At 40.1% G+C, this 13,785-nt stretch overlaps 2 protein-coding genes across 7 annotated transcripts in view; one reads left to right on the forward strand and one right to left on the reverse strand.

The window, feature by feature from the left end:
• WDR3 (WD repeat domain 3) overlaps window positions 1-2,409 on the reverse strand; it is a 30,638-nt gene extending 28,229 nt beyond the window's left edge. The window contains exon 1 of one of the 4 annotated variants that reach the window (XM_036071048.2): window positions 2,359-2,409. Coding sequence is in view for 1 of the 4 variants with exons in the window: in XM_036071047.2 (XP_035926940.1) it covers window positions 1,973-1,992 (20 nt within the window). In the remaining 3 variants the exon portion in view is untranslated. The other 3 variants (XM_036071050.2, XM_036071047.2, XM_036071051.2) reach the window with 3 other exon arrangements.
• Window positions 2,410-2,518: 109 nt separating this feature from the next.
• GDAP2 (ganglioside induced differentiation associated protein 2) overlaps window positions 2,519-13,785 on the forward strand; it is a 70,827-nt gene continuing 59,560 nt past the window's right edge. For all 3 annotated transcript variants that reach the window (XM_036071053.2, XM_078072556.1, XM_078072557.1), the window contains exons 1-3: window positions 2,519-2,688; window positions 11,097-11,339; window positions 12,394-12,533. In XM_036071053.2, coding sequence (XP_035926946.1) covers window positions 11,164-11,339; window positions 12,394-12,533 — 316 coding nt within the window. In that variant the 5' untranslated portion in view covers window positions 2,519-2,688; window positions 11,097-11,163. The remainder of the gene's footprint in view (window positions 2,689-11,096; window positions 11,340-12,393; window positions 12,534-13,785) is intronic.

The raw sequence follows: 13,785 nt of genomic DNA on the forward strand, positions 1-13,785 counted from the left end.
AGCAACATGGCATATTATTTTTGAAAGATGCCTTAGTTCTCCCCTAAATCAAATTCACTGAAAACATGTTTATAGATAAAAGAGACAACAAGTGAAGGAGATACTAAGTCAAGCCAGTCTGGTCTTGATATGGAAGAGTGAAAAGTGCCCCAAACACCCATGCAACTTAAAAAAGACACAATACGAGACAGCAAATACACCCTTTTTTGGGGAAGCTGATTTTTGTTGTTGGTTTTTACTTTTGGTTTAATTCTACAGGGTCCATTTCTGATTACACTTGGTTTTAGCCTATCTTAACAGACAAATATTCAATGCCTACTCTCTTTAATATTTTCTTTTAGTAACCATTCATTTTTCCTCACCTAGGAACCAACAAAAGCCAGTTAAAAATCAAGGAAAGAATATTAACATGGTGATAATGCTGTTAGCCTAGGCCATTTCATCAACTCTTCCCGATTCCTTACTCCTCCAGCCCCTTAACTATAGTTGTTCCTCTTGATAGTCTTTGGCCATCTATCAATTCTTTCCACAGTATTTTCCTTGGAGACTTCATATAGCATACCTAGGCCTAGGGACACCTACATCTCTATTTCAGTCCTGTTCATGTACGCGAATACCAATGATAAGAGTTCCAAAAACTTTCATGAGATACCCATTTAAATACCTTGCAGCATCATATTGAACATGGGTAAAACCGAACCTACCTCGCTTCCTGAACCCCTCATTTTTTTTCTTATTCTAAGATACACAATCCCCTTTGCCATTCAGGCTCATAAGCCTTGTAGCAAACTTTGGCTCATTAATAAAAAATATTATTAGAGCAGCCAAGACTTACAGAGCACTTACTATATGGCAATTTATTCAATGTATACACCTGAGTAAACATATGCAGTTGTTTAATTACAAATAGCAACTGAGTTAATTAAAAGCGATAACATGTGCAAAGCACTTAGAGAAGCATCAAGGGGCGCCTGGGTGGCTCAGTCCATTGAGCCCCGGACTCTTATTACCATTGGGGTCATGATCTCAGCGTCATCAGATTGAGCCCCAAAGCAGGCTCTGTGCGCAGGGGGGAGTCTGCTTGAAATTCTCTCCCTCTGCCCCTCCCTCTGCTCATGCTCTCTCTAAAATAAATATTTTTTAAAAAGCATCTAGAGGGGCACCTGGGTGGCTCAGTCGTTAAGCGTCTGCCTTCGGCTCAGGTCATGATCCCAGAGTCCTGGGATGGAGTCCCACATCGGGCTCCTTGCTCAGCAGGGAGCCTGCTTCTCCCTCTGCCTGCCACTCCCCCTGCTTGTGCTCGCTCTCTCGCTGTCTCTCTCTGTGTCAAAATAAATAAATAAAATCTTTAAAAATAAATAAAAAAAGTGAAAAGCATCTAGAATATTGTAAATATAAGGATAAAAAATTCTTCACAATAACCTTACAAAGTAGGCGCTATTCTTACCTCCATTTTACAGACAAGAAAACTAAGCAAAGAGATGTGCAATAACTAGCCCAAAGTCATACACCCAGTTTTAAGTGCCAAAGCCAGGTTCCAATACAGTCAAATTCCAAAATTTCTTCTTTTAACCACTAAGCTAAACTGCTTCTTTGCCTGTCCTTTCTTTTGTCAGAAACTTCCACCTAATTCATCGGTTTTCTGAAGTAGGATTCTTTTCTCTCTTTCCACTTTCTGTTCCAGCTCTTTATCACTGGGTTCTTGTCAGGTTAGTTGGTTTCCTTCCTTTGTCCTGCCACCTTGCATTCTTCATATTGTTCCTCTCACCTACAATAACGTGCACTGTCATGTCAACCTATTTTATTAAATCGGTGTTATCCTCTGAGGCCCACTTCCTGCGAGGCTAGACCATTCTCGCAGCCTTTTCTATTGCCTCAATATTTAAGGTATCTTCCATACAACTTGGCACTAGTCATTTGTGTCTCACGTGCACAGATCTTAACGCCTTTTGGAGAGAGGTCACGACCTTACCTGCTTCCGCGACCTACCATCCCTGCTTCCAATACCTACGGAGCCCGAAAACATGTTGTATCTATGATGCACTGAGGGGCTGAGGCGTAGTAACAGACCTGTCAGACGTCCCTAACCCGAGTCTTCAGTCAGGACAGAGTGAGGGGGTGCTCCGCGCACCGATCATGCTGCCTGAGCATCCTCGGGAGACACGGTGCACGCACCAGCCCCGGGCGTTTGCGGGCGGCCGCGGGGGACGGTAGGTTCCCAGTCGCCACCCTAGCAACCGGCCGCAAATGCCCCCGCCTCCTCTGCTGCTGGCGCCACGGGGGCCTCAGCCAGGACTACGCAACTAACTCCGAGCCGCAAGCAAAGGCGATCGAACGCCGTGCTCCTACAGTCCTTACCTTGGCCTCCACGAGGTTCCGAGCCTCCTGGACCCGCCCCCGGGACCAACCCCTTCCGGGTCCGCTTCGGGACCCACTTCCGCCCGGCATTCCTTTTGCCTTCAAGGAGGAAATGACGTAGGCGGTCTCTGGTTGGTGAGGACCGGCCGGTAGCGGAAGTCAGTGTTTCGCCACTCAAAGCACTTGCAGCTGGTCACTCCAGGCTCCTGGGACTTTGACTCGCCTGACCGTCGAGCTCCTGGCCAGGGGTGTCCGGGGATGCCGCTCTGACGCTTTCTACGAGGAGCTTAACCCGCCCTGCTGCCGCCCGGATGGGACCGCCGGAGTGCTGTAAGAAGTGGGACTGGGACCGGGGCCGGGGGGGAAGGCGGGGCGGAGGGGGGTGGGGGCGCGGCGGGAGGCTCTCGGACTCGGCCCGGACTGAGGGTGCGGACAGAGAGGGTTAGTGCTGTCCGCTCTCTGGAAGAATGAGCCTGCCGCTTCTTCCCCAGAGGTTAGTCGGGCTCCTCTGGCCCGCGGCGCTATCGGGGACGACTTATCGAAGAGAAGAGAGAGGGTAGGCGGACCTGGGCACCAGGGACAGTGGTGCTGTAGTCACTAGGAAGGCACGCGCCCTGATGCAGGCGAGATAGGGCGGCTGGGACCTTTGCGGGTTACAGTCCCAGGGTTGAGTTTATGTTGCCGCGCGTGTGGACCCGGCGTGCCACAAACTGAGAGCAGCTCGAGTCAGGAGTGGGTAAGGCGCTAAGCCCAAGATGCTGAGTCGTCTGGATCCCCGCAGTCCCTGGAGTGACATTGGTCTTTGTGTTTCCGCTCCCTGGCCACTTGAGGGGGAAGTGACCAGGGCTGACTCCTCCTTCCTTGGTAATTGAGGTTTAGGTGCTCTGTCACCAGGTAGAAATTAGCTTTTCTCTCTTGCAGCTCTGTCCGCTTCTATTCTTGGGCTGTATAGAAATGTTCAAAAATGAGTTCCGGTGTCTGTAGTTGTGGAAAATTAAAGCTAACATATAGCTGTACAAAAGAAATAAGCCTCTGCCTTCGATTATTGAGCAAGATATCTGCAGCCAACCTAGAAATTAGACTTTTATCTAAATTATCTCGTTATTTTCAGACGTTTGAGTTTTTCTTTTTTTTTTTTTTCGTTTCTTGAGTTCTTAAGACGTGCAGCCAGTCTTCCATAGTCAAGAAAATTGCAGTAGTAGCGAATGGATATGATGAGACTGTAGGTAGATGTAGGTGTTTGGAAACAAGATTACTGTGGGTTGGATGAATGAGAAGAGAGGAAATTGTAGCAACAGACTATTGTTTCAGTAAGTTTCCTGAGGAAGGGAGCATTTAGGTGGGTGTGTATGGTTAATATCTCCCATAGGAGATGTGCATTATATTAATATAGGGAAAAAACGTGTGCTTCAGTAGAAAACTGCATAATCTAGATTCTATCTAGAAAGCTGTTCCAAGAAAGCAATTTTACAACTCTGTGAACTATAGATAACTAATGTCAGTACTAAATATTTTTTGTCTATAGACGTGCAGATTCTGTCCTTTTAGAGATTCAGTGGAAGTTGCCTTCTTGTACATTCATTTCAGTATTTCTGATCTATTAATGTGTTCAATTTTGGGATTCCTTTTATCTGTCACCTGACGGGTTCTCTCTGAGTTAAATAAAATGTTGAACACATTTTCGTTTTTATATTTGAATGAGTCATGATTTTACTTAAAAAAATTCCTTTTAATGTTATGAAATATTATGGGAAGGGACAATCACAAATGGAAAAAATAATTTTAATAAGAGTTGGTGTAAGAGCACCTATGTACCAAGATAATGCATCTTATAAAATTTCCAAATCATACAGTTTTTAAAAAGTATAACCCTAATTTCTAATTTAAGTTTCAAATTGTTCAATTTATTAATACTTATAATTAAGACGTAGGAAACTTCTTTTAATATGAAGGTGGTACTACAGACTCACCATTGGGGCCTGTGCTCTGGATGTTCTTGAATGACCGTGTTAAATTTGACCTAGACCATTGATATTGCTTAGAAATATTTTTGTTTTACTGTATTTATTGTTAACATACCTAGCTGCTTCAGTTTTTTTTTTCCACCTAAGTAACTTAAAAAAAGGTTATTTCCATTTGCGTAGAATGATTTTTAAATATTATAATAGATTTGATGTTGGGATGGAGTATTATACATAAATATCTAACGTGCCCTGAAGTTTTAAATATTGAAATACACGTCATAAAGAATGGTAAACCTGTAATTTATCTCTTTATACTTTTATCCCGGCCTGTCTAACCAATGTAAGCATTTTGAAGAACAAGCAAACAGATTTAAAGTTCCTGCTTTTCTATTAAATGATACCATTTTCTTTTTATCCAAACAAAAACCAGGTTATACTGAGACCGTGATCCAGGGTATTCTGTCTGACTCTGCTTAGTCTTGAACAATAAAAATCTAACCTCTCTAGCCAATCCAGTTATTCATATAAAGAATTATTTAGAGGACTTCTTTTTTTATTTTATATTTTTTTAAAGATTTTATTTATTTGACAGAGACACAATGAGAGAGGAACACCAGCAGGGGGAGTGGGAGAGGGAGAAGCAGGCTCTCTGCTGAGCAGGGAGCCCTATGCAGGGCTAGATTCCAGGACGCTGGGATCATGACCTGAGCTGAAGGCAGACGCTTAACAACTGAGCCACCCAGGCGCCCCTAGAGGACTTCTTAAACTAAAAGACTGAGAGATTTGTTTAAAAAAAAAAAAAAAAATGAGTAATTAACCTAAATGTTTACAATATTTGAGAAAAAAGACAAGTCGCAGGGTAATGAGAATGGTTTATACTCATTACGGGTTTGGATTATAAAGGATATATAGAGAGTTCTTTTTGTCTTTAGGTCTTCAATCATGAAGATACTGAAGGTAACCCTTAACATAGTATGGCTAAGGAAATAGATATGATCCATTCTGGAATCTTCTGATTGTCTCATGTAGATTTTTTGATCCTGGACATAGATGTCTTGTCTCAGGAGCCTTTAATACTAAGGTTTAGTGTTTGCTTTTGAACCTGTTCAAAGTACAGAACTGATCAACTGATATTCAGTGGAAAGTCTTGCTTTAGCTATAGATTACTGTAGCTTTTCCCCCCTCCCTCACCTGAGCACTCTGTCTTCTTTCTATCATTGGGATTCTTAATCTGAGTCTGGGAACCTTCTCAAATTTATTTGTAACTCTGCTTGTATGAGCTCATCATGTGCTCACATTTTGGATGGTAAAAAGGTCTTGACCTCTTAGGTGATTCTCAAAGGGATCTGTGACCCCAAGAATGTTAAGAACCACTGTACCTTAAGCATCAGAGATCAAATTTTCCTGCCTAGCTTGGCTTTGCTGTGTTGGAGAAGAGGGGAGATTTAAATCTCTTTTTGGTGAGAAGAATCAATTTCAGCTTATAGATGGAGCTGAAAAAGAATTTTCCCTTTATTAAATGTCATGACACTTTCTATATAATGCCATTAAACTTCGAGAGCCCTGAACTGTATTTATTACTCATTAAGTACCCAATATCTTATGGGTCACAATGACTTTTAAGATCTGGGAAGAAGCGTCCACAAATTATGCAGACAAGATGTGATTAGAGATACAGGAGAACCACCAGTAGTGTACTGTCAAAGAAGATAATAGAATTTCAGAGAAAGAATGATTAGTAGTTAATGCAACTAAAATTTGATTAGTTCCTGGATTTGACATTGTTAGACATTGAAAGAGCAGTTTCAGCATTGTTAACAGAGATGGAAGCAAAACTGCAGTAGGTTGAATAAATGGGAGAAAAGGAGATAGAGCTGCAAAACAGATTATGCTTTAATGTTAAATGGTGGAATGAGGATTTTTCATTGGTGTCTGAAGAAGAAATGGGGTAGGAGAGTTTTTTGAGAATAGGAGAACCAAGGGGAAGGAGAGAGTAGATATAGTGAAGGGAGAGTTACAACATTCTCTTATAAGAGAGCTGGTGAAGTGGAGTAAAATGCGTAAATGAAGGCAGTTTGGCAGGTTGTGTGGCTCCCAGATGTGCCCTTATCTCTGTAAAACTCTTCTACTTTTGGTCTTAACTGTCACTTTGTGGAAGAGACATTCTCTGCTTCTCCAAATCTAAATTAACTTTCCACCTTGTTCTTCTTTACAGAACACTTCTCACAGATTTTAACTATGTATTTATTTCTGTGATTATATTTGTGTGATTTTTATGAGTCTGTCTCTTCCATTAGAGTCTCCGTACCTAATAATGCTTGAATAAATGAAGGCATGGAACAAATAAGCATTTATTATCTTGCAATTTCTATGGGTCAGGAATTCGGTAGCAGCTTAGTTTTGTGGTTCTGGCTCATGAGGGTTTCTCATGAGGTTGCAGTCAGGATGTCAGCTGGGCTGAAGTCATTTGAAGCCCAACTAAGGCTGGAAGATCCAAGGTGATTCCTTCACCTGTCTGGGCATTGATGCTGGTTGTTGGCAGGAACCCTCAGGTTCTTCCCATGGGGACCTCTCATGGGCTGCTTGAGTGTACCACATCATGTGAGCTAATTTCCCCAGAGCAAGCACTCCAAGAAAGAGCACAATATCTTTTATGACTCATCCTTGGAAGTCATATACTGCCATTTCTGCGGTATCCTGTTAGTTACATGGGTCAGCCCTATTCTCTGTAGGAGGCAGCTATACAGGGGCATAGATATCAGGAAGCAGGTATCATTGAAGGACATCTTGGAGGATGTTAACCACAGATGCTATATGTATAGCATAGAGAGTCACCCAAGAATTATTAAAACAGTTTCCTAATAGTGTTGATGGAGGGCCCAGCTGACATTGAAAAACATGCATTTGTCTTGGCAGCAGACAGGATAATTACTGCTTGGTTTTTTTTTCCCTAGTAGCATAAGAGCAGAATTAGAGAAAACAGATGTTGGATTGATCTAGGTATTAGGGATTAACAAGTCATTTCAAGGGCAGACATTGAGATAAATAACTGTATCTTAATTCAGCAATTTGTGTTTGGTTTTTGGTGCTCATTAGAGTCTTTGACAGCAAGTGTTCTAGTCTCTGTCATACACGGAGACATACCTTTATCTCAACAGCTGTGCAGGTGACTTCCACATTGGCTCTGAGAAAGCTGTAACAACTTTTATTGTGTCTTGCTTTGTGCCAGATTATATCACTTAATCCTCACAATAACCCTAGGAGTGTATTATTCTTATCTTTGAAATAAGGAAACCCTGGCTTATAGTCAAGGATAACCTAGCTGTTAGGTCCTAGACCTAAACTTAGGCCTGCTGATAACAGAACCCTAGCTCTCACATTGCACCACCCTTCCTCTCCCCCACAGTATAATTGCATGTGGAAATATTTATCTCAAAATACTAAAGAAGCCGGATTCAAAATTGTACCTACAGTATGATTTCACCTATCATAGAAAAAGATAGGAACTCTATTAAAATTTGGGAGTTTTTCCTTTCTTAACTTTTTTTTCTTATATGTCCTATAAGTGAGTATTACTTAGAAAAGTTATTTAAAAAAGTAATTTTGTCCTGAAAGTCAGCACTCGAGTTTGCAAAATGAAAACAAAGTTTAATGTTTAATGGAATTTTTTATATTATAGTTAAAAAGTTTTAACATGGGGTGCCTGGGTGGCTCAGTTGTTTAAGCGTCTGCCTTCGGCTCAGGTCATGATCCCAGGGTGCTGGGATCGAGTTCCGCATCAGGCTCCCTGCTCAGCAGGAATCTGTTTCTCCCTCTCCCTCTGCCCTTCCCCCCTGCTCGTGCTCTGTCTCTCATGCTCTCTCTGTCTCAAATAAATAAATAAAATATATATTTTTTAAAGTTTTAGCATGAGTCATTGTCTTCAAAAATCTGTGAATAATTTTTTAAAGTATGAATTTCTGTGAAGTGTCATTCCATTGAGCTTCAGGCAGTTCAGCCATGGAAAATGAATGTAGTCTCTATCTGTCCTCTATTCAGCTTGTCCAGCTCAGGTTTGAATACTTTTTAACAAATCAACAGATCTCGTGGTTGCCTCTAGTTTCAAAGGCCAATTGGATGGACTAAACACCAACTTCTAGATAAAATTAGTCTCTTTATTTCAAAATAATTTCAAAAGAGTTTTTTTGTATCAAATAAGAATAATCCTCTTATACTGTTTTATCATGGTATAATTTCTAAGGCCTTTCAGAAATTGTTAAATAAATGATCACATTTCCTGCTGCACGGTGCTGGTGCAGGAATTAACATATTGTGCCTGATCCATGGTTCATTCCACTTAGTATCTCACATTTCTCAGCAAGAAACACCAAGGAATTAGATGTAGAAAGGTGTATTTGTTCTCCTTGCCTCTAACAACAGACAGGATCACACAGAAAAACTTCTCTAACAGGAAGTTCACATGCCAGTTTTCATTCCTGATCGTCTGTCTGCTCAGTGTTACCGGTGATGATCTCTACCTTAGCAAACCCACTGATCAGTCGTCAGTCCTGTTACTCAGCATTTCAGTAGCATTTACTGATCCTTCTCAAGCACTGCTCAAAATACTTTCTTCACTTTGCTTTTAGGCTGCCATACTTTCCTGGTGTTGCTTCCTGTCTTATCAGTCCTCTTTACCTCATTTTTTTTTGACTTGTCCTCTTTCCAGCCTGTAAGTTTTGCCTTAGGACTCAGCCCTCCAGTCTCTTTTCTCCATTTGCATTGTGTCTCTTGGTAATCATGTCCAGTTCCCGTAGCCTTAAATACCACCCAAAGGCTGAGTCTTCCATATTTACGTGTGTAGCCCGACCTCTCCTCTGAGCTCTAGCCTCATATAGCCAATTGCATGTCTGACATCAATACTTGGCCAAATGAGGGGCATCTCAAACTTCACACATGCAAAAACACAGGAGGAAGAATGACCTTGATTGTCATTGTGCCGCACAGCCTACTCCAGCCTCCCCCTTCCCTGTAAATAGAATTAGCATCTACTCAGTTGCTCAAGCAAGAAATCTAGGAGTTACCTTACCTTTGATTCTGTTCTTTTCCCTCACCATTCATATTCATTGAGCAAGTCTTGTTGACTCTACCTTCAAAATACATTCCAAATCCAACCATTTCTCCTCACCTTCGTCACCGTCTCACCTAAATCTGCAGTCATTTTCTGCTCATCTCTGGTTGTACTCTCACCCCTACTGGATTTCACTGTAGCTAGAGTAATCTGACCAAGTGTTATTTATATTAAGTCATTCCCCCTATCAAGATCCTCTAACAGCTTCCCCCCATATTTACAATAAGACCAAACCTTCTTATCAGGGCTTACGCACTGCATCATTCAGCCTTTCCCTCTCCCATCAACCTCATCATCTACCACTCATTACCTAGCTTATTCTGTTCTATCCAGATCAGTTTCCTCGCCCTTCCTGGGATACACCAAGCTCCTTCCTGCCCTTTGGGCCTTTTCTCTTACTATTTCCTCTGTCTGAAACACTCTGCAGGGCTTCATATGGCCTGATCTCTTACTTTGTTTAGCTCTCTACTCAAATAGCACCTTTTTTCTCATAATACTTACTGCTTCCAGTCATTCTGTTGGATACCTGCTTGCTTGTTTGGTTATTGTTTATCATCTCCTCTCCAGGAAGCATTAGCTCAGTAAGTGCATGGACTTGCTCTGTCTTATTCACCAGTGTATCCCCAGTGCCTAGAACAGTACCTGACACATAATAGATGCTTACAAAGATTTGTGAATGAATGAATCTACATTTTACTGAAACAGCTATCTGACTTCTTGGCAAATTAAATATCCTTACTTCTCTTTGTAATACTTGATACTGTGTGTCTTCCTATCACCCTCCTCTTCTAATTTCTGTATTTCCGTACAGCCAGTATCCTACTACATCAGTGTCTCATGCCACATCTTATAAATTGTCTAATCCTGTTAATTCTTCCTTTATATGTTGCCTCTCAAATCCATGCCTTCTTCTCCATCGGCTTCTCCCACTAAATTTAAACTTTTATTGTCTCTTACTACTTGATTGCAGGCACCTCCCTGCTTCTCATTTTGTCTTACTCAGTTATCATTGAGTAAGATCTTATCTCCGTATTATTATTTGACTGAACTCTTTACTTTTTTTGATTGAACTCTTTAAATTGTCCATATTATTTATCTTTATATCTGTTGCAGCACCTAGCAAGCTCCCCTCCCCCAATAGCAGACATTCAGTGAATGTTGAATGAATTGTCCTGTGTTTCTGGGAAGTAGAACTGGTGGACCATGTGGTTATTTTAATGGCTGTGATTCTTTGAAAAGAATTTGTGCTGAGGGGCACCTGGGTGGCTCAGTCGTTAAGCATCTGCCTTCGGCTCAGGTCATGATCTCAGGGTCCTAGGATCGAGCCCCGCATCGGGCTCCCTGCTCAGCAGGGAGTCTGCTTCTCCCTCTCCCACTCCCCCTGCTGTGTTCCCTCTCTCTCTGTGTCTCTCTCTGTCAAATAAATAAATAAAAATCTTTAAAAATAAAAAAAAAAAGAATTTGTGCTGAAATAATCTCCCTTTCTTCCTGTTTTAGAGAAGCTACTGCAATTCTTTGTTATATATTGGTTTTTATGGAATATTTTAAGTGACTAATCACACAATGTCCTATTAGAGCATTTCACAGTAGAGATTTGTTTTTTTGATCTAAGAAGTAAAATAGTATCTGTACTTCTCTATTAAAACAGTTCTTTCTTTTCTTTTAAGCTAAAGTCTGCTGTGAATATTGAATTGCTGAGGAATTTGGGGAAAGACAAGCTGAAGTTCCCATTCCATGGATCCCTTGGGTGCACCTTCCCAGTTTGTGGATGTGGATACACTACCAAGCTGGGGCGACTCGTGGGAAGATGAATTAGATACTTCTGATACTGCAGCTGAAACGTTTCAGGAAAACACTATTAGATCACCTTTTCTTTACAATAAGAATATCAATGGGAAAGTGGTTCTTTGGTAATTCTTTGATTAAATCATATTGTGATGTAATAATACTCTGATAATTTCTTCTAAACTTTTTTTTCCCATAATTTCTTCAAAACTCTTCTTTGTAAGCCCTAGCATTGTTGACATATTATTTCGCTTATACTTACGTTTTATTGAGGTATTGTTGACATAACAATAAACTGCACATTTTTAAAGTGTACAGTTTGGTGAATTTTGACATGTATGTATCCATGAACCTGCTCTCTCACTTTGATCACCACAATCAAGATACTGCTATTAGTAGTAATACCTTTAAAAAAAAAAAAAAAGCTTTATTGAGGTATAATTCGTATATCACACAATTCACCTGTTTAAATTGTATAAGTCCGTAGTTTTTTGTATATTTTGTGGCGAAGTTGTATGACCATCGCCACAGTCAATTTTAGAACATTTTCATCACCCCAAAGTCCTGTTCCCACTAGCAGTCATTCCTCATTTCACCCATCTCTCAGCTGCAGCCAACCACTAATCTACTTTCTCTGTGTATAGATTTGTATATTCTGGACATTTCATGTAAATGGAATCAATTTTGACTTAGTGTAACATTTTGAAGGTTCATCCATGTTGGAGTGTGAATCAGTACTTCATTCCTTTCTATGGCCAAGTAATATTCCATTGTATGGATATACCTATCACATTTATCACTTTATCAATTCATTAGTTGATAGACATTTGGGTTGTTGACACTTTCTGGCTATCATAAATAATGCTGCTGTGGTAAACTCTTGAAACCAGCCACTTTTAGCTATATAAGCATTCTATTACAGTGAAAGAGAAATGCAGAAGCAAAGGAGTAACATGAGGGTTCTGTGGGTTTCACGGTTGTAGCATTTGCACTGAAGTTCTAAGATGCCAGATTAGTGTTCCTGAGTCCAGAACTACTTTTCTACTGTTGCTTAAGCTTGTGAGCTACCAAACCAACGTTGTAAGGGGAGTGAGGATAGAATATTTTGAAAGAATTAGCAGTTAGCTTTCTTATCTCCCTCCTCTTCCCCACTTGTTCATTTGTTTATCATTTCCTCAGGAAAGGAGATGTGGCATTGCTGAACTGTACAGCCATTGTGAATACCAGCAATGAAAATCTTACAGATAAGAACCCTGTGTCAGAGAGTATCTTCATGCTTGCAGGACCTGATTTGAAGGAGGACCTCCAGAAACTTAAGGGTGAGTGAGGTTTCCTAGGTATATTATTGCTTAGGAAACATTTATTTTTGATATTTGAAGAAGCATATTTTGCTTTTAGTGAGAATACTAAGTAGATGTAGCTGTTTTGTTATTGTTTAAACTTCATAAACACAGCTTTTGAAAACCCCACATTGTGTTAGAAGCAGAACACTGAGACTTTACTCTCAGTAAACTCCTCTGTCATGTTCTCGAATTTGAAAATGACAACCACTATAGCCAGTTAAATCTTTGGTAGTGTTTTCTTGGCTGTATATTTTTCTTGCACTAATAAGCCTTGTGAAACAACTATCCTTTCTCTAAACTGAAAAATTTTATCATGATTTGATATTGATAGAGAATTTTTCATATACCTCGTGGAAGGCAGTTGTTGCACTTTGGAAATGTAATTAACTTATTGATAAAACCAAAATGCATTGTAAGAGCAAAATATATTCTCAATTAATTTTGTACTTGCTCCTTTTTTCTTAACCAGAACATTCTTCTGAGAATATTTCATTGGAAATGGGGACAGGAAGAGTTCTATTAGTTCAGCATCTTATTTACTTTATCCGCATTCATTTTCTTAAATTACCAACCTGGCAAACCAGGTTACTGTTATTTGAGCCCAAATAGAATATTGTGAAATTCAGTCATCCCATTTTATAAAAAGTATTTATGAAATACAGCAATGTTTCTTAAAATGTAAACAACAAATCTCACCTGTATAAAATCTTGATTTCTTTGACCTCTACCATTTAACAGTGAAAACTGGTTTCTAACCTAATAAGGATATTAGAATTTGAACAGGAATACATAATAATGCTGACTCTATGAAAGAGGGGATAGAGAAGAATTACATTATCTGATCAAGAAGCTGAACTCTATGATGGCAGAAGGAGGGAAAAAAAAGCCCTCAACCTAAAAACATGATACCATGAAGAACATGTAGAAATTAGAAAATGTAGTACAGATAATACTGAGAAGTTCTTTGATAAAGGTAATAGAGAAGCTTGTCTGGAAAAATTCCTTATGGCCTGTCCGTGTGTATGTGTGTGTGTGTGTGTATTCTCATACCTTAGAGCTGGACTTGGGGATAAGAAAAAGGAAGTAATAAAATTTAATACAAGGATACAAATGAAACCTCAGAATTTAACAGTTTGAGAGCCTCTGAGCAGGAGTGCACGTTATAACTCTGCCCTTCACTAACGGTGTAATGTAAAACCAATTAACTTCACCTCTGGGCCTGAGTTTC

The sequence above is a fragment of the Halichoerus grypus genome, chromosome 5, assembly GCF_964656455.1.
Source record: "Halichoerus grypus chromosome 5, mHalGry1.hap1.1, whole genome shotgun sequence".
In the NCBI taxonomy this organism is placed as follows: Eukaryota; Metazoa; Chordata; class Mammalia; order Carnivora; family Phocidae; genus Halichoerus; species Halichoerus grypus.